This window comes from Cynocephalus volans, chromosome 14 (assembly GCF_027409185.1).
Source record: "Cynocephalus volans isolate mCynVol1 chromosome 14, mCynVol1.pri, whole genome shotgun sequence".
NCBI classification, from domain to species: Eukaryota; Metazoa; Chordata; class Mammalia; order Dermoptera; family Cynocephalidae; genus Cynocephalus; species Cynocephalus volans.
Genome location: NC_084473.1, coordinates 40344188 through 40365522, shown reverse-complemented (window position 1 = coordinate 40365522; position 21335 = coordinate 40344188). Strand labels below are relative to the sequence as shown.

General features: G+C 42.8%; 1 protein-coding gene and 1 pseudogene across 2 annotated transcripts in view; one reads left to right on the top strand and one right to left on the bottom strand.

Moving 5' to 3' along the window:
* Positions 1-2618: 2618 nt before the first annotated feature.
* Positions 2619-2891, top strand: LOC134362504 (small ribosomal subunit protein eS27-like; annotated as a pseudogene).
* A 527-nt stretch (positions 2892-3418) lies between these two features.
* Positions 3419-21335, bottom strand: part of MTA3 (metastasis associated 1 family member 3) — a 139434-nt gene continuing 121517 nt past the window's right edge. For both annotated transcript variants that reach the window (XM_063077954.1, XM_063077955.1), the window contains exons 15-17: positions 20964-21050; positions 17225-17371; positions 3419-3493 (exon numbers count right to left, since the gene is read on the bottom strand). In XM_063077954.1, the coding sequence (XP_062934024.1) occupies positions 3468-3493; positions 17225-17371; positions 20964-21050 (260 nt within the window). In that variant the 3' untranslated portion in view covers positions 3419-3467. The remainder of the gene's footprint in view (positions 3494-17224; positions 17372-20963; positions 21051-21335) is intronic.

Sequence of the window (21335 nt, the reverse complement as noted above, 5' to 3'; positions counted from 1 at the left end):
GCAGTGGGACATAAACACCAGGCTCAGTTGAACACAACACACAGCAGACCGAGGCCCTGCACAGCCTGGGTCTTCTTGCCCTTAGACGCTCCTCCCCGCCCTCCCTGCTCTGCTCTGAGAGGTGGGGCTGACCCTGCAGTTAGTTGCCCAGGCTCCCAGGAAGACTGGCTTCCAGCGGGGTTTAGCTAATGTGAGGCACCTGCAGAAATCTGCGGGCAAGAGGAAGGGAGAAGCCAGGACGTTTCTCCCCCACTCCCTGACTGGGGGGATGTTTCTGCCAGGGACCGTGCCTCCTCATGGCTCCAGCTCCCTCCAGTTAGGCCCTTTATGGTCCCAGGTCCTGCCCGGTGGTGGCTCTGGCCCCTGGGCTCTGGTAATGCAGCCTCCCCACTGTCCAACCAGCCTCGGGGTGGGGGCAGCTTTCTGCCATCATTTCCCATCCCTGGCTTGCCCCTTGCTCCTCTCAGCTGCTTGGCCTCTCAGCTCTTCTTGTTTCTGTGTTAAACAAATACCCGGATTAACACCCCTCCATTTTAAATACTTAGAGTGGTTTCTGTTTTCCTTTTGGGGCCCTGAGCCATAGAAACCAGGCTGTGGACAAGGCAGAATTGTGAGAGGCATGCCAAAACGTTCCAGCAACAACCTCCTGTCTATTCTCCCTTGCACACCTTTAGGAAATGAGGGGTGGGCGGGCCCTGACCGAGGAGAGAGGAGACACCTTGCAGAGCTTCTGTGTCCTCACGGAGAGGGCACAGCACCACGGCATGTCTGCTGCGGACTGTGCAGGCAGTGTGCGTGTCCACCCACATGTTCACTGAACAACGGTGAAACCATGGACCCAGAAAGGGGGTGGCTGGGTAACCCTCTCAGCACCAAACGCTCAGAATGGCAAAGGCAAGGAAATAGGCTTCTTTGGCCTCTTTCCTCATTGCCTGGAGAGTCGATCAGCTGGGACTTTCCACAGCTGAAGTGAGAGCATCGAACTTTAGTCCACATCATCTTCATAGGAGGATAGGACTGCAGAACCAGGGGCTTTTACTAACAAGTGAAGGAAGAGCCTTCTTCATAAATGTGGCTCAAAATTAGCTGCACTTTTCCCAAAGCTGCATGTGACCTGGGGCGGGAGGGCCCCCTGCTCTTGCTTCAGGCCTGCTGGCCCATCTCCAAGTCTCTGGGGCCTGGGGAGAGGGCCTCTCCCCCAGGCAGAGAGAGTGAAGCTGGCAGCAGAGCCATGGCAACTGCTTCCACCATCAAAGGTTGCCACTTTGCGGGGAGCAGGAGAGGAAGGTGAGAGGTGAGGGAATCTCCTCCCCTTCTACATCCATGAGGGACGGGAATCCCAGCACTGGGGCAGATAGACAGCTTTCCGGTGTCTCTTTCCTTAGACGTGGGAAGCGGAGAGCCAGTGCCTCCTCCTCCCATCTCTCTGTGGGAACCCTGGGGGAGGCCTGCCCCTCCACCCTCTCACTAAGCACCTCTGACACAGGCCCCACCGTCAGGGGCCCCAAGCCAAGACCCGTGCAGCTCCAAGAGTTGGGAGTGGTGAGAATGTGTCCTGGCCACTGCCAAGGAAACCTAAGATGAGAACCAACTCTTCCTCCTCAGAGAAGCCAAGGTGAATGCAAAACTGGAAGACAACAGGCTGCTCGAACCCTGGGCACCCTCTCAGCCAGCACACACCACGCTGGCTCTGCTAAGCTGTGCCCAGCCTCAGAGGACACAGACGTCTCGAATGTCATCAGCATTTCTGTGATACCTCACTCTTCTGGGGGGGTGGGCAATTCAATTGTAGCCACTCTGTCCTGCAAAAACCTGGCAGTTTGGGGCATCTCGTAGTTGGGCCTCCCAACTGCAGTCCAGAGATGACTGGGAGGTCAGACTCCAGCTGTCTTTCATGGTGCTGTGACCGTGTGCCCTGCAGCCTGTCCCTGCCAGGGCAGGGGAGTGGCCAGTCTCACATCTGCTCGGGGGATAGTGGGGCACTGAGTTATTCCTATCCCTGCAGCTGTGTGCACAGAGCAGCAGAGGGGCCAGCCATGATGCCACCAAGGCCTGGTGCCGAAGGCAGACGGGAAGAGACCAAGCCAGTGGAGCAAGCAGGCTCCCCAGGGCCTAGGCACATCCACTCACAGAACACCAGGCCAGAGAGGTGGGGACCCAGTGTCATACCCACAAACTCAGTTCTCTCACTCCACCCCCCAGGCCAAACACAGTCTAACTGCTTAAAATAGGCTGATTGGTGAACCACTGCAGGACCCACCTGGCTGCAGCTCCTCACCAGCTGGTTTGGCTGTAAGGGAACAAGGCAGTAAGCAAATGGCTTGTCACAGTGATGTACATGCTTGGCACATGTAACATCTGCTCTTGTTGGAGTTGTCTGGCACCAAGCAGAACCAAGGAGAACACCAGCCTCTCTCCAATGGCAAAACATAAATGATAAAAAGAGTTTACAAGCTTACCAAAGACCAAGGCTATCTTATCTTTCATGAGAACCTCAGGCAATTCTGTACCTTAGAAGGGGGGGGGCGCAGGGGTCACATACAGGATGCAGGAGGTAAAGAGCAAAATTTCCCCTTTAAAAAAAAAGCTTTCCTGTGGTGACAACCTCCCCACAAGAAATGCCTCCGGCAAAGGATGTCCTCCATCGCCCTCCAGAAGAGGAGGACAGGAAACACAAGAGGCAGCGCCTGGTGCAGAGCCCTGTTCCTTCCTCATAGATGTGGACTGCTGGGATACCCTAGAATCACGTGGTCCTGAGCTGTGCACACACAGTGGCTTTGCACGCTGGCTGTTCCACTGTCCTCTGTCAGCCTACAGGAGGAAAAGCAAGGCTTATGGAAGGATGCTACTTCAGGAGGACGCAGCACAAGAAGCACCCCGAATCAGGATGAGTGGGAAACTATCCCTATAAACACATTTGAATTAAAAAAAAAAAAGTTGAAGCCTATTGAGAAAGAGCCAAATGACGGTAAGAGGAAGGATAGGGAATACCATGAACTGCATAAACACAGGCACATTTCTTAAGAAAAATCCATTCAGAAAGATGCCATGTCCCTCCCGTACATAATTACACAGCATAAAATAGAGCTGAGCATGCAGGGCAGCAGCAGCTCTGAGCTCTAGTAGCCCTCGGGCCCCAAGGAGCCACTGTTCCTGTCACTTGGGGCACTGCAGAAGGAAGGGGGCGAGTGGCTTCCTCATCCCCTCAGTGCTCAGGCGGGTCCCGCTGTGGGACAACAAAGTCAAAGAGGAAAGCAAGGTGCCAGTGATCCACACGTGGGGATGCAGCTTCTGGAACATGCACTCCTGCAGTTTCTTCCCCTACCCCATCAAGTCTCCACGGGGTGCACACAGGGGCCTCCCACTGAAATGTACAGGGGATGGGGCGGCCTCCTTCCCAGGCACAGCTGTGAACATCAGCAGGACAGTGGAGCAAGTCTTGGATTGTAGGATGAAACAGGGATAGCTCAGTCTGACACACAGCACGTGAGTTCTGGAAAAGGGAAGAAACAGGGTCAAGGTTAAAGGAGTCCCAATGGTGAAGACAAGATGAGAGGGAGGATGGAATCAGCCCTCCCACAACATCATAACCTTCAGGGAAAGGAGGTCCAGCATTCATTCAAATAAAAGCTCACGATACAGTTTAAGGCTGGACCAAAGGAAAAGTCTAACTGAGACCAAGAAGATAAATGAATGATACTGAAGTATCTCAAAAACTGGGTCTTGGATTGGCAGGCTGGTCACTAGCAAGGCGCCACAGCATACCAGGCAAGTATTTATTTGCTATCAACAAGTTATGGAACCAGTGACTGATAGGAAGGAAAGCAGAACACAGCTGGCCAGGAGGACGATCTCATCTGAGGTAATCATAACTAATAATGATGTAGGCACACATGGGCTATGACCACATTTTTTCTAGGAGGGGAGTAAACCTCAATCGGCCACAGTGTCACAGTGTCAGGAACTGTTCCTATGTCCCTCACTCCCACTCCTTCCACTTCCCCCAAAACCTTCAACTCTCCTGTCCTGAGCTGGGCATCTAGAGACTCTCAAGAGAAACGAGTAAATGAAAAGCAGAAGTGGCCTGCACACATATCATCACCATCTTTATTACTCAGGAGGTTGTGAAACCTTTTACTTAGTTACGAGGAAAGTTGCTAGTAGGGAAGTTTGCTGAGACGGGGGAAGGTGCTCAGACAACCTCTCTCATCATGCACAGCACTGCAGCCAGGAGAGGATGCAGGGATGCTCATCTGCACAGCCTCGTGCCATCCTGAGGAATGGCTGCAGGATGGAGCAGAGCTGTGCCTTCATTTCACGAGCCTTTCTAGAATAAGGAAGATATATGTACACAGCCTGGTATTTGATATGGGCTCAGCAAATATGTGTTAAATAAAAACCCATATAAATTCTGTTTGGGAATCATGCTAGCCTTTGCTTTATTTAGCCTACTATGTGGAATATGCTAAAAAGCATATGTACTTCACAAGGCCTGGTTTTCCAAAGTCTTGCAGTTTCAGATATTGACCTTGCAGAGGACTGGAAATTTTTCTCAGGCTATAAGTCTCTGGTGTAAGATGAAGATTTGTGGCACAGCAAGGTTGTTGGCTCAAGGACAGACTAGTTACTGATTGTTATGTAAAGATACTGAGAAATTGCTGTAAGATCACTTAATTGTCTATTGGAATGTCATCTGGCTTGTTTCACTGAAAGTTACCAGCCTATATTGTTAAACTATAACCCCACCTATGTTCTCTTCCTGTAACTTCCTGGTCTGGAAAACAAATGCAGGAAGAGAACCCCAATTCGGTGTTAATTTCCCAAAGAAGGGATCCCTCTCGCTGGAGTGGTTCCAGGGAAGTTAACCACTTCAGGGCCTCTCATTGCTCAGAAGAGATGGGCTTTGAGTAATCCTTTGTGTCTCTGTGACCCAGGGGAAGAGGGGGGACAAATCTGTGGGGGGCAAAGCAACACAAAGCAACACTACTGCAGGTTATATATCTGCCTTACTGAACTGTCACCAGCACCTTGGGAGGGTCAGAAAGGTTAGGAACTTACTCAAGGTCATGCAGTGAATAAATTGAGGAATCAGGATTTGAATCCAGATCTCTTAATTCAGGTCAAGTTTTTCCTGTGACACCAAACTGCCCATTCTCCATCCAGCCCAGTGTTCCCCTAATAGCCCCCAGGAGCATACTTTCCTCTTCAGTGTCTAAATTAAAGGTTATGTATTTATCAACATCTTTCAGAACTCTCTCTGTCTTTTTGGCAAGGGAGGGGGTGCTCCGTTATTCATTTGTCCAAACCCCTGTGGAATAAAACCACCTGCCAGAAGAGCCACTTGTGTAACAGTTTCTCAAGTTACTGACCTGCCATGGTAACTGTACTTTCATTTGTGCTAAACTTACCTGCTCCAGTTTCAAAAGCAACCCTTTCCTCCTAGCAGCTTCCAATCTGGTGTTCAGGCTCACAACTGCCTTCTCCACACTGGCCATGGTTTTCAGTTGAGATATGTCACTCTGCGTTTGGGCTAAAGAATCCCCATGCTTACCACCTGCCCTTGTAATGCTATTACTCCCTTCTCCCTTGCTCAGAGCTTGCCCAGCCCCACTGTCTTTCCCTGAAGCAAGGAAAAAGAGACACATGCAGGGCACCATATACAGAGGCCTCCAGCACAGCAGCACTGCTAGAGGGCCCCAGGAAAGGGTCTGTGCCGATTCTTGGCTTTCCTTCCTAGACCATGATATAGCCCAAATCATTTCCGTTTTTGCTTATTTATTCTCAGATGCATTAATCTACATTTGCCACTTTTGTATGTACTAACCCTCATTCATAAGCACTTATTTTTTGTGTGTGTGTAACTTTTCCTATTGGTTTGACTACTCAGAAGTACTTGAAGTCCACGGACTTGGAGATTCTGCACTCTAATCAACCAATGCAATGAAAGTCATCTCTTTTAAGGTTTCTAGCTGCTAGCTTCTGAGTTAATTTCCTTCTGTTCTGAAAATCAGAGAAGAAACCACCATCAGAATTTCAGAGGCTGAAAAGCAGATAAATGTGTGATAAAATACTACGCACTCAAGAAAACCAGACTTGAAGCTGGCAGTGTGGAAAGCTGAGAATCCAATTTTGTCCAAGGAATCTTCAAAGGGCTCATGACACCAGGTACCTCTGGGAGTGGGGGAGGGGGAGAGAAGCAAAGAAGATTCCTTGAAGGCTCTTTGAGAAGCAGCTGGATCCCCCGCAGCTCTCCTCACTTCATACTCCTGAGCAACTGTTGACCTCCCACCAGTCTGGATGTTTACTCTTTGAAGAGGACACAACAGAGGGTCTCGGGCCTAGGAAACACTAGGCCCCAAGCACAGTTGAGGACAGAGCTACCAATTCCAAAACAGAAGGATCAAGTGAATGTAGAATGGTGAGCCTCCAGCCTTCTTCCCATGGCGCTCCCAGAATGCACATAGCCAAACTACCCTCTGGGGAAGAGATAGAAAGCAACTTCTCTGCGAACCTGACCAGCCCATGAAAAAAGACCTAAAGATACTGGCATTTGGAGCTACCCAACAATAAGCCCAATCTGATCACCCTATTGTGAAGTACACCACAGGCTCCACCCATAAGTACAAGCACAGACCTTTCAATCTGACTTTTAATTTCCTACTCCTAAATGTTTTTAGACAGTGAGGGTCACCAGGAAAAAATATTTGGCACAAATGTTAGGGACCAAAATCAATAACAAACAAAAGAATGCAAATTGGAGGAAACAGACTATTCATGGAGAAGCAAAACAAAAAACACTACCATTAATATCCTCAGAGAAGTAAGAAAAGATACAGTATCCATAAAACACAAATAGTAGGTTTTGGGGGGGGTGTTAATTGAGAGAACTAAGGAGGGAAAAGCCTTGAAGGATTGAAGAGTTCTGCTTCCTTCAATGGTAGGCTCATTTATGTTGGACTAACCCTCCAGCCAATAACAGTGATAAACTCTGGTCAAAATATAAAAAACAACTGTTTGAAGATACTGGAAAACAACCAAAATCAGGCAAAAATTGGAGGGGCTATGACCCTATAAAAACTGAGACTAGACAAGAGCCATTCTCACCTGGCTTTCCCTGTGAGCACTTTACGCAGTTATCAGAGGAATATACAGCTCAGGCAGAAAGCCGTGGTCTAACTGGGCCGCAGAATCAGAGGTCAGAGTTCAAGGCTGCCAATACAGCTAGAAATTGAGGGAGGAGATCGTGGAAAGGAAGGACACACAGAAGGGGGAACCCCAAATCTGCATACAAACTCCCCGCAAATCACTGGCTGATTTCTGAACTATGCGAGTACAGGGTGGTACTCCAAGAATCCTGGTGGAAAACATCAGCTGGAAGACTCAAAGAGCTGAGCAGTGACTTCAGCAACTGTGCAGTGCTGAGAAGAGTTTGGAGTTCAAGTTCTGCCAAGTTGGAGGGGCATGGTGAACAACTTGGTCTTTCCATTGAGATTCCATGGGATTAAGGGCAAAACTGAAGGAGTGGAGGCTTAATAAAGCTTTAAACCAAGCCTTCGCAGAATCAAAGTGATCTGCCAATTTAACCGCATGCTAGGACAAAACTCAACACTCTGCAGAGGAAAATAACAGAATCTAGAGTCTCTATAACTTATCATTCACACTGAACAGTATTCATTAAAAAATTATTAGACACGAGAAGCAGGAAACTGTAACCCATTATCAAAAAAAAAAAAGTCATTAAAAGAAGATTAGCAGATCGGGGCTGGCCTATGGCTCACTCGGGAGAGTGTGGTGATGGTAACACCAAGGCCATGGGTTCGGATCCCATATAGGGATGGCCGGTTAGCTCACTGGGAGAGCGTGGTGCTGACATCACCAAGCCAAGGGTTAAGATCCCGTTACCAGTCATCTTTAAAAAAAAAGATTAGCAGATGATTCAGATGTTAGAATTAGCAGAAATGGACTTAAAATATTTACTATAAATATGTTAAAGAATCTATAGAAAAAAATGGAGGGCTAGTCAGTCAGTTCAGTTGACGAGAGAGTGGTGTTATAACACTGACATGTGTCTGGATCCCTGTACTGGTCAGCTGTCAAAAAAAATTTTTTTAAATAAAGTTTAAAAAATGGATATATGGATGATAAGATGGTGTATTTTAGGATAAGTATAAAACAATTAAATGGAAATCCTAAAACTGAAAAATATAAAATCTGAAATGAAAAATTTGTTGGCTGGGATTAACAGCAGATTTGATATTGCAGATGAAAGAATTAGTGAATTTAAAGACAGAACTCTAAAAATTATTCAAATTGACAAATAGAGTACATACTTTATGACTTCATTTACACAAAATTCTAGTAAATGTAAGCAAATCTATGGTGACAAAAACCATATCAGTGGTCACCTGGGGAATAAGGTAGGAAAGATGGGGAGGGGTTGGAGAAAGGATTATAAGGGGTGCAAGAAAAGTTTTAAAAGCTTATTATCTTGATTGTGGTCATGGTTTCTTGGTATTTACATATATCAAAATTTACCACTTGTATGTTTTAAGTATACAGTCATGCATGGCTTAACAACCGGGATCCATTCTGAGAAATACTAGTACATTGTTAGGTGATTTCATTGTTTTGCAAACAACACAGAGCATACTTACACAAACCTAGATAGTATAGCCTACTACACTCCTCCAGCTCCAGTATGATCTTATGGGACCACAATGTATATGCCAACAATAACTGAAATGTCATTATATGGTGCACGACTGTATATAGTTTATACTGAATGACAATTACCTTAATAAAGCTGTTAAAAAAATAAATGGTAATGGAAAATGGCTTCATACGGTTTTTAAAATCTGCACTAGAACAACATATGCTGGCTTTAGAGATGCTATACGAATCATTCTATTTCAAATTTAATAAAACTAGAAAAAAACTTCATTAGAAAAACTAAAAACAAGGAAAAAAACAAAACTGGTGTGTGGCCATATTAATATCAAAGTAGACTTTAAGACAAGGAGTACTAACAGAGATAAAGTGGATTATTTCACACTGATAAAAAGGTAAAAAAATACATAAAAATCCTAAATACATATGAGTATATCCCATATCACAATTTAAAAATACATGAACCAAAAATTAACAGACTAAAGGGAGAAACAGACAAATCTGGTTAGAATATAAAGTTGAGAAAGTTTCCCAGAAAGCAGAGTATAAAGACAAAGAGATGGAAAACTGGAGAGAAACAAGAAGAAAATCAGAGCGCCAGACCAGGAAGTCTAATATCCAATATCTTGCCCATTTTTTCTGTTGAATGTCCCAAGCCAGATGCCTTAGCTGTGTTGAGCCCTTTTTTCCCAAGACTCGCTCTTGGTCTTACTCACTGACTGCCCCAGAGGGGCTCAATTAGAACATCACCAAAAGGGCCTTCTCAGATACCTTCTTTGGGTACTTCCATCTAACAAAGTTATCTTCAGGTTTGCACCTCAGTTTTACATTAATCACTTTTCATATTCATTTACATGTGAATAATTGCTGATCAAAATATGTGGTTGAGGGAGGAAAACGCAATGATTATACCTCATATTTTCTGAGCTTAAAGAGTGCTCAGTCATTTGGAAGGGAAAAGAGGAAACAGGGAAAGAAAATAACAATCAGCAGGGTTGAAAGCTTAAAATGAGCCCAGTGGGGGTTTCCCAATCAGCTCGACTATGACAAATCCTTCCATTTCCATCGCTCTGGGGGCACTGCAGATTCGGAAGGCTTCTCCTCACTTCCTCACTGGGACTCAAGGAGATTGCTCAGGGGGGCGCAAGCCTGGATAGCTCAACTGGTAGAGGCCTGTTGGATTTTTAATCTGAGGAGATTGCTCAGGGGGAGGCCTAAATCAATTGGCTTCTGGGGTTGGTCTTTACTTCCCTGGGGCTGAACTGATATCCCAACGGCTGGATCCGAACCCTTGACCTTGGTGTTATAACACCGCCCTCTAACAACCGATGAGCTAACCAGCCAGCCCTGCGCCTGCACTTTTGACGGATAAATCAAACCTTTTTTAAGTCAAGCCCTCTTCTCAGACACCTAATCCCCTCCTTCTGCTGTTTTCTTCCCTTTCTTTCCCAAACATCCACCCCTCGCCCCAAAAAACTTGAGACCCAAGTTCTCCAGTCGGAGGTTCACTTTCCTTCCCAGAGGTCACTCTCTACATGTCACTGAGAATGGAGGAACACAGGGACAGGCTGGTTAAAAAAGGCTTCCTGTAATGACCCCTGCAGGTAAACAGAGACACTTACTGAGGAGGCCAGCACTGACCCCACAGCTTAGGACCCTTGAGTAACTACCATGGATTTTTGTCACTCTTCTCAGACCTCCATATTGCTGAGAAGGTCTCAAGTTTAGATCTCTATGGGGCTCACACACTAGTATTTCCCTCAGAGGCAAATAGAAGTGCCCTGGGAGAAACTGATAGAGTGGCCAATATGGCATCCTTCCAGAATATTCCAAAATACCAAGTTGTTGACTACTCATGCCTAAAACACTTGGGTGTGTGTTCCTCTACAATCCCTATCCCCATGGCTTCACAGGCTGAGGGCACATCCACTGCCCTCAGACAATGCTTCAATAGGCCTGAAACCCTCTTGAGACATTAGGTACACTGCTGTTTTGCTTCACATTCTATAAACCCTGGGGCTACAATAGTTCTTTATAAAGTAATATTTTTTAAAACTTCAAAGGTTTTTTAAACATATTTACCAGGTTATGACATTACACCGTGAGATAAGGAGACCAGAGGTGGTGAGCCTAGGGACACTTGATGTTCTTCCATAAACAATGTTTTAGAAGATTTGAACAACTATAGACTCTTGAAATGACATAAAAATTCTGACAGAAGGCAGCCTGGGCCTAAGCATGCCATCATCTGTCCCTGGCAGTCTACTTTTATTGGAACTTGTGAGGACAGCAGATGCTTTCCCAGAGCTCACTCAAATGGTCCTCTCCACTACCCATTTCCCAGGGTTGGGATGCCAACAGTTGAAACTGTTGAATCACTGATTTCAGAAAAAAGTCATCCTTCAAAAAAGGACAATCTTCACACCTCAGATCATAATATTGTACTTACAGAGGCATCCACATTAGATACCCTCTTCATGGGAGAGTTAGAAAAATATTACTCAATGCAGAAAATAAATAAGAAAAATAACTAGATCTACAGTGTACTCACATGCCCCTGGGGAAATAAGCCAAAGGAGAGCTAACTAAAAAGGGGTTTATTGTACAATTCATCACTTTCCCCTGGCTCAAGTGCCCTGATTCTGTACCACTAAGAACTCACCTCTCTCCTGAACCTGTTACTTTGATTTCCCTGACATGCTGAGTCCTCTTTCGGTACCCCTGAGACAAAAGCCATGTCATCTTGGAAAAAGGTTAAGAGCACCTCCACTCGACGCTCCCTTGGTCTATATCACTTCACAAGCAGAAACTGTCCTCAAGGTCCCCATCTGATAAAGTCTGAGACATAGCAGGCAATCACCCTGTCCCTGTGCAGTGGAAGATTTGCTGAGTGAGTAGCCAAAGTTCAGGCAGCTGACCCTGGGGGAAGAACCAAGGGCATCTTCTTAGGAGGTCAGGAGAAGATGAGAGGCCTGAGCAGCTCATCTGCCCCTCTCCTCTCTGGAACGTTGTCTGATTCAGTCCTCACTCTGAAAAAGATTCTTCTATCTCAAGAACATGATGTTCCACACCCTCTATCCTAGGGTCTCTAATTACAGGAGGCTACAGGAAGCTAAATGAGCCCTCTCTATAAACCTAATTTTTGTCTTTAATGCTCCTTGAAATAACTTAATCAAGGGCAATTCCTCTTTAGAGATTCTGGGCCTCTCTAATGTACAAATATACATTGGAACATAACCGATTACCTTCAAGCAAGTCCATGAGTCATTTTCTGAGAATCATACTTTTAGGTAAGAAATAAACATAGATATAAGGAAGGTATTGACCTTTTATTTATATACAGTTCACATATGACAACGAACACTTTGGTTGATGTCTTAGCAATTTTGCAAATAAAACTTTAATAGCATCTACTCTTTAAGGTGGACAGGAATCTTAACAATTAATGATCAACCCCTGTGAGTCAGAGACTATGCTGGGCATAGCATATAATTTGATTTAAACACATTTCACCTTTAGGTAATTCTGTTACTTTTCTCTTTCTTTTTTTCCCCTCCCCCTAACATTAATACAGCTCCTATGCTCTAACTTCCAGGAAAAGGAGAAAGTATGATATTGGCAGAGGAGATTTACAGAGGCAGGAAATGGAGGTGAAGGGCTTTTTTTAGACAGTTATGGCTATACTTCACAGTCTGAGCATACCCCCTATATTTCTCTATAGACTTGCAAACATACACCTACCTCCTATACACAGAAAACATAAACACTCCCATGTACATGTTACATTCTACACACAAATCTGGATCTTTATTCAGGTGATGGGGAAAAAAACACTAGATTTGGAGTTTAAATCCCATCTCTGCCACCTTGTATGACTTTGAGCAAACTCCTTAACCTCTCTTGAGCTTCAATTTTTTCATTACTAAGATGCAGGTTGTAATACCTAACATCACAAAGTGTTTAGACGATCAAGTGATACAAAATGCAAAAAGTGTAATCATTAAAACAATTCTGTAAGGCAAGTTTAATCTGCACTGTATAGATTTACAGAGGAGAAAACAGGTGCAAAGAAAGCAAGTGATTCACCCAAGGTCAAACAGGAAGTAATCAGAGAAGTCAGCGATTAATCCCCTCTTGACTCTAAACACTCAGATGTCCTCTCCCTATCCCTCCCATGGCATAGGCAAATTCCATCTCTCCTGCTGCCTTCTCTTTGGGCTCTCAAACATAAACGGGTTTTCCAGTAATGGCTCTTCCATCCCCGCTGATTTCAGGGTCTGCCCTACTCACAGCCACTTGGAGTTAACCAAGTAGGCCAAACACGGTAGGTACTTGGTTTGCTGGCAATAAAAATGTTATCAAAGCATTTGTAAGTCAGAGATGGAGGAGACAGAACTTGGAAGTCACCATGATGGCACACCACAGGACCAACAGCCTGAGTGCAGGGAGTGTAGGGAGATTGATAAGGCACTGCGCAGGTCACCTCGTATCACTTTGAACCTTCGCTCTTCCCACCATTATGGACTCTCGCACTGAGGTTTCTTTTGTACACAGATTTCGTCTTCACCCTCGGAGTTCAGGTTCCATTAGGGTGGTCACAGAGTCTGTGTGGCACGGTACTGTGGGGTTAGTTTAACAGAGCACACAGAGTGCTGGCTCCCTGCCCCCTGTCCACACCAGGGCCTTTACAGGGCCTTCACCAGGGCCAGGTGAAAGACAGTGACTTTTAGGAAGGTAGGTAATAAGAAGTTGTTCATCATTTGAAAAAAATAAAAATAAAAGCCAGGCAAAACCCTTTCTGCTAGCTGAAATCCAGACAATCTTTTCCCATCATAAGAACCTGAAATGCAAAGGTATAAGGTAGCAGAGGAGGCAAACCACTGAGGAGGCAACAGAAAGCCCTATTGCTGAAAGACCTAAACATTTCAGTAGAACCAGATTTTGTATCCAGTTAAAATTAGTTGTGTTCATCAACATCCTGTTTGGTGTGCTCAGCCATCTGACATGCTGACAATTAAGAAGCAGTGCTAGGGCTGGCCCATGGCTCACTTGGGAGAGTGTGGTGCTGATAACACCAAGGCCACGGTGTTTGGATCCCTATATAGGGATGGCCGGTTCACTCACTTGGGAGAGCGTGATGCTGACAACACCAAGTCAAGGGTTAAGATCCCCTTACTGGTCATCTTTAAAGAAAAAAAAAAAAAAGAAGCGGTGCTAATTGATTTTATTATTGGATCACACAGGCCAGGCCTTTCCCATGAGTTTGCATCCATCTACTTCAGTAAATGATGTTATTAACTATCCCATGAAAACACACTATTAACTGAACATTTCTCCTAGTACTTTGAGTTCATCTTGGAAACTCAGGTTAGTCAGGATCCTATATCCCGAGGAAATAAGAAACAGGCCCATTACCCCCCAAAAAAGGATACACATTCTTATATCCTTAGGAATACAAGAATGTGGGCACTTTCTAAACTGTGTGTTTCTGTTACACTCATTTCTCAGCTCCACACACGCCCATCTAAACTCTGCGTTTTGATGCTGGGGCTGGCACTCTACAAAGGCATTTCTCCTTTGCCATCTGCCTCCGTTACGCCAGCAGCAGTGCTAGAAGGGGCCTGCAAGGCTGTCAGCATCACCCCAAGTAGCAGCAGCAGTTTGTCTCAGAACCAGCCTTATGATACCTCCTGAGAGATGCTTGCACTGGGGCTGGGCTCCAGCTCCTTGGGGCCCTCCTTGAGCTCCTAGGTTGTGATAACCCCAATTTCTTCCTTGTGCTTTCCTAGCCCTAAGAATGGTGACTGTTACCTGTGCTCCCCCCACCCCCTGCCACACACACACTTGTTGTTCCCTATTGCTCCTCCAATATCTGCTATATTGGTTTCTTACATTAAATTAGCTGTTACAATAACTTATATAATTTCCACATTGCTGACAGGACTAATACAGCACTCTTAGAAGCCACAGCTTCCTTTATAACAGTGGTTAAAAGAGCAGATTCTGGAACCTGTCACACCTGAGTGGAAATGCAAACCCATCTATGTAATACCTGGTAACTCTGGAAAATTTAATTCACCTCTTTAGGTCTCAATTTTCTCAATCACTTTCATTTACACTATTAGTATATACTGAGCGCCTACTATTAGTATATACTGAGCGCCTACTAAGTGCCAGGCACAGTGCTAGGCGTAGAGATCCAACGGTATGCAAAACACATTCCCTGACCTCCTGGAACTTCTTGTCGTGTGAATTAAATAAGATAACAGGTAAGGGAGTTAGCATGGTGCTGGGAGTTGCTCTCCATACCATGACAGACTTCTCCACACCATTACAGGAAAGCAAAGACAAATGGGTCTGGAAGAAAGAAGTGTTTCAATTCCTAGGTCTCTCCAGAAAACAAGATGAGTGTCTTCCCCAACAAGGGTGAAGGTCTCAGTCAATATAATACCAATGATTCATTACACGCTCTATTCATTCTCCTGTTCAGAGCAGAGAAGCAATGACCTTGCGACAGCATTCATTCAGAGAGAAATGGGACAAACCAGCCCCATAGAGGGAACTCTTCGAGGTGGTATTCTAAAGAAATCCCAAGGAGATGAGTACCTGTGATATTGAGGAAAGAGCAACAGAAGCTGCAGTGCAGGGTCAGAACTGGAGTCCAGAATGACCACAAGGTATGAGTGGAAGAAGATACCAGAAAGCTGCTATTGCAACACCAGTCACAATGACAGTCTTTTTCCCATAAAGAATATATATATATATTTGTAAATATATATATATTTTATATATATAATATATATATTTTTTATATATATTTGTAAATACGTTTATACTATATACGCTTACATATTTTTATATATTCTTTATACAGACATGCACACACTCTCATCTCACACTCACACAAGTTATATATTTATATGTCAATGAACCAGAACTTACTTTATGCTTTCTGCAGCAGGACTATACATCTAGAGAGGCCAGAGAGGTGATAAGATGGAAAAGAAAAGAAAGATTCCGATTCCATTTAAGCCAGAATTCAAAGGCCCTTGGCTATGGGCAAGGAGAAGCTGAAAAGAAATCCAAGCTTCACATTTTGACACAATCCTTCCTTGGTCTTCTGCTGCCTAGATATCAGGCATATTGTGGCAAGGATGGCCAATGTTCTCTTTAGCAAGGAAGTTTCTGCAAGACTGCTGTGTAACTAAATTCTTGAAAACCGTATCTACAACACATTGATACCCTGTAAATGCAGACTAAACTCCTCAGTCTCAATTTTTTACTCACTTTGACATGATTATGACCATCGAAAGTCATACTGAAGGAAAATAACCTTGGAAAATTATTATTAGAAGGTCTATTCCATATCCTTGCCCTAGGGCCTCATTATAAATAATTTACTGTCACTGAAGGAATTGAGAGTTCCATAAGGCATGAAAAGCCTGGAGAGAGTTTTATTCATAAATAAATGCCAACACTTAAACAATAAAGGCAGCTTCAAACTCCAGGGCTATTGAAGTGAACAATATATACTGCCTGGATGATTTATTATGGTTTTGTTTATAGTCCAAATGGGAAGATAATTCAATTCCACCTGAAGAGTCATTATATGGCCAAGCTCGAGACATACTTTGGATAAAAAGTGGTGTTTCTCAGTTTTTCCATTTCAAAAAAGTTATTATTTCTATATTTAGAACTTCACTCAGGCAATTTCTTTCATGACTTGTAGCACTCTTGAGCAATTAAAAAAAAATTATAAGGTGAAAGAAGTAGGAGATAAACGCCAAATTCAAAATGATCCACGAAACACTGAAGAGCCCCCGGAGAGCACTGATGTCTCAGACATAAGGTGAAATAATCCCTTCTGCTCAAGGAAACTGAAATGAGCAGTGAGGATGCATCTCAGCAAGAACATTATTACCCAGCAGAAGCAACCTGCTAACTACACACTTCACCTCCAAACAAGCCTTCTAACAGGAGTTGTGAGCAAAGGTACCTCCTGATGAGATGGAGAAATATTCTTTGGCAAAATGTCTTCACTGGGGCACATGGCGGTCTTCTCCTTTATTCCCCCTATCTCACATTTAGATCATTCATGGAGTAGAATCTGTTTGTAATACAGTCGTCCCTCGGTACCCATGGGGGATTGGTTCCAGGACCTCCCAAGGATGCAAAATCTGTGGATGCTCATTTAAATTGGTGTAGTACTTGCACATAACCTAGGCACATCCTCCTGTACACTTTAAATCATCTCTAGATTACTTATAATACCTAGTACAATGTAAATGCTAGGTAAATAGTTGTTATACTGCATTGACTGGGGAATAATGACAAGAGAAGTCTGTACGTGTTCAGTACAGACACAATTTTTTTTTCAAATATTTTCAATATGCATAGAAATACTGAATTCCATGGATTGAATTCATGAATGTGAAACCCACAGGACATGGAGGGCTGACTGTACATTCTTGGGTGTGGCAGATGACACATTTGAAAATGCAAGGGTAGAGTGGCCTGGCCTATAAGGACAGCCTCCCAAATCCCTGGGCTTACATACCATCCAGGCCATTGTGATGACTGTAGTTTCTTTTCCCCAGAATGCTCAGAGATGTGTGATTTGGGGTAGATAGCATCCGCTTGGTAGTTGGGGTTTGCAGGCTTGGTGTAGATCGAATTACATTAGGTTTCTTCGCAGGATGGATTTCTGACAAGGGGAAAAAAGGTTTCTCAACTCAGAACATGGTATTAAAATTTTCTGTGTTACATTGGCTAATAGGCACACATCTTATTTCTTAATGAGCTGAGAGTTAGTTCCTTATGAGCCAGCCAAGGCCTTGCATAATGAAGCAGCTTCAAGTGTTGTTACCATGGCTTTGCTTATCAAGTAAGCTGGTCCTTCCCCTGGCAGCTGCAGCTCTGAGTTTTGGGGTGTGAACACAAGGAAAAGAAAAAAGAAAAGAAAAAAAAAAAAAGCCACTCCAGAAGGTCACTTACGACATGAGATTTACTAAGGGAATAAAGCACCTGTCGCTTCAAGGTATCAGAAATCAAAGGGTTATCTGGAGAGGTAGCCTCAGAAAAAACCACCTCTGTGCTCTGTCAGACCAGGACCGTGCAACTTGTCTGGTGTGTGAGCTTTCTGAAAAACAGGATTCTTCCTCTGGTCATGCAACCAGGGTGTGAGATCAGGGTTAATCACTCCCAACCCAGAACATTTTGATGTAGATAAAATCTGAAACCAAAGTCCACACACAATAATAGCCAAGAGGTAGAAGAAATGCTTTGACCAAGGATATATCACAAAACCATAATGTGTATGTGTTATACAAGTGTTTAAGCAAATTACAGTTGATCCCTGAACAATGAAGGGGTTAGGGGTGTAGACCAAAAATCCATGTATAACTTTTGACTCCCTAAAAACCTAACTACAAACAGCCTACTGTTGCCCGTTAGCCTTACCAGTAACACAGACGTTTGTTTACATTTCTCTCAAGTGCAAATGGCACCACGTACTAGTAGTCTATGTTTGTGTGCATATGTTTTGATAAATGTAACTTTTTAATATAGATTTGTATATATTTTATGGTAGTAAATGATGAAATAGACTAGTATCTACATATATTTTATGCATTCATGACATATCTTTTTAATTTTTTTGACAGTTCTCGGCTATGCACTTTGTCTGCAAGTTTTTTCAAATTGTTACAAATCTCCAAAACATTTCCCCACATATTTATTGAAAAGAAATCCACATATAAGTGGACCCACACAGTTCGAACCTGTGTTATTCAAGGATCAACTTGTATATTGCTGTCACAACACAGCCCAGGAATACTTAAAATTTTAGGGTAGATGGACAGAAATTGTAATACTGTAGAAATTGGATTTAAGGACCTCAGTCTATTACTAATACTGTAATTACTATTACAACCTTTTCTCCAAAGCTTAACCTGCGCACTGATACTCAGTGTTATCCACCAGCATGCCAACTACTTGCAGGCCACCCTGTCTTCTCACATTCCTGTGCAAGGTGGGGACCAAGATATCAGCCTGATTTACTGAAATTTAAGAAAAGCTGTTAGGATTTTGAGAATTACTATATCTTGGTCTGGTCAAAATCCTACACTTGCCAAAATTTAGAAGTGACTTATATATTTCCTAAAATAGTGGGGTTTTTTTCCAGCATGACATGAAGGTTTACCAACCTCACTTTTAACTACAACCTTCACACCCTATGCTCCATTCAGATCAGACAACCTCCCTTCCCTGAAACTTTCAGGTTCTGGGACTCACTGAAACCTTTGTTCAGCTGGTTCTCTTGGCCTCATGAGGGAAGATAATATTCTTTTCTTATTTTTCCATCTATTTAAATCCTTCTTTCAAGTCTGAAATCAACTATTACTTTCTTCAGGTAGTGTGCCCTTAACACTCATCAGAAACAACTACTCCTTCCTCCAAATACCTAATGTATATTACCTGCAATTCTTTTATAGGATCCAATCCTTTGTTTTACAGTTTTTACCTCTGTGCTTTCCCCACTAGACTAAGATTTTTTAGGGCAAGTTCATATTCATCTTGGTGCTCCCCAAATCACTTAGTACAGTGTCTTGAACACAGTAAACACTCATATATTGTGTAGAAATATATTGTGTAGAAACGTGGTTCAACTAGTAAGGTCAGAATCATTTGGGGCTTATCTGGTAGGGAAAGAGAACAATTTGCCCACAGGAGGAACACACAATTACCAATGTAAAGGCTGACTAATATGCAATGTTATATTCTACTTTTTATGATCAGAAACTTTCCCTTGCAAGGTGGGAAGTGGTTTCCAGGAGTCAGTCCTAAAAGGGATACAGACAGTAACTCAGGGACTTTACCACCATGTCCTACAATAACTATATGATATTTTCAGGGATATCAAAGCAATTCTTTAGCCAAAGAGGAATAAAAGAAGAAATAAGGTGGGAGAGAGTAATATCAAAGAGGAGACTTGAGTTTCTGAGTCCTGGGACACTATGAAGAGGACCAGATAATATACCAAGTTCAAGGCTATACTTTGATTTTTAAAAGATTGGATGTCTAAACCCCTTTCCCTTGTTTGGAGAGATAATGCTTTTGGAGCTATCCCCACTGTTCACCTTTCTTGTACGTAATAAAACCTTTTCCTTCAAATAAATAAATAAATAAATAAAAAGATAGGATGTCAAAGTCTGAACACTTCATAACTATAAATCTTTCACACAGAAAGATAAGCAATAAAGTTCAATGCAACTCTGAGTACATATTTCACTTTTACTGAAAAAAATGAGCAATATTAGAAGTACAAAAACATGTTATTCTTACTTCTAGGTACATGAGAATCCATTATTTTGTAAATCATTTATCTTAAAACTGCAAAAAAATAAATAAATAAAGGAGGTTATTGCCTAGTAACTTTTTAATACTATTCTTAATTGTGATCTTTCAACATGTAAATGAAACCATCATCTTCAGAGATTTCCAAGTTAGATGGCATAACAAACAGAAAGCAATACAAATGCTTCCCTTTCAAAGTAACCTTAATTGGCACATCAAAACTATTTTTTAAGGGATTTAAATATTTTTTTAAGGTAGATTAAAAGTCAGTTTGTTCTCATTTTTTAAAAAATGTAAATAAACCAATCCTTCTCTATTTAAAGGGAGGGGTGGCGTAGGTTAGAAATAGCAGAAGGATCTAAATAAAAACATGAAGAATATTCATACTCTAAGTAATAATTGATCGATTTTTATTTTCCTTTTTTTTGCTTTTATATTTATTTCCATGAATATGTTACATCTTTATTCAATGATTTTTTTTAAAAAGTAAACACAGATCCATAAATCTGTGTGTGTGCGTATGCTGGCAATAAAGTTTCCAAAACAAAATAAACTGACTATACATATAAAAGTAGACAATTTCAGCTACTTTAAAGGCTTGAATTTAGTTTAGGTATATCCATTTAGAATGGCCAAATATCTACAACATACAGAAATTGTTCTTTGAGTTTTTTCCTCTATTAGAAAATACCCACCTAGGGGGAGGGAAGAAGACACAACAATTACAATTCCTTGAAGTTGATACAACAAGCGAACAGAAAGGAGGTTGTTGGGAGGGAGGGGGGAGTGGGAGGAGGGAGGGAGGTTTTGGTAATGGGCCACAATAATCAACCATACTGTATACTGACAAAATTAAATTAAATTTTAAAAATAATAATAATAATAATAATAAGAAAGTAGAAACAGAGAACCAAAAAAAAAAAGGAAAAGAAAAGACCCACCTAAATACCCAATGATACATGCCAAAGGTTTCCTAGTGCTTTTACTCTTCAGTGGACTTCCAGAGAGTTCAGCATGTCTGTCTGCATCTGAGGAGGAAAAAAACATGAAGAGGACAAATGAATTGGATTTCTCTACTACATCACACACACTGCAGAAATAGAAGGTGCAAGTGAAAAACAGTGCAAAATAGCTACCAGATACCTGCATACTTTCCTTTTGGGTTAGAGAAAACTATTTCTAATTCTGGTTCCCAGTTACTGAAGGACAGATTACACGGAGAACATTCACCTTAAAGAGCCATATGAGTGTAACTAATATACATCTTACACACACATGCTTTCTTATTGTGTGCACCCATCTGAAAAGCGATG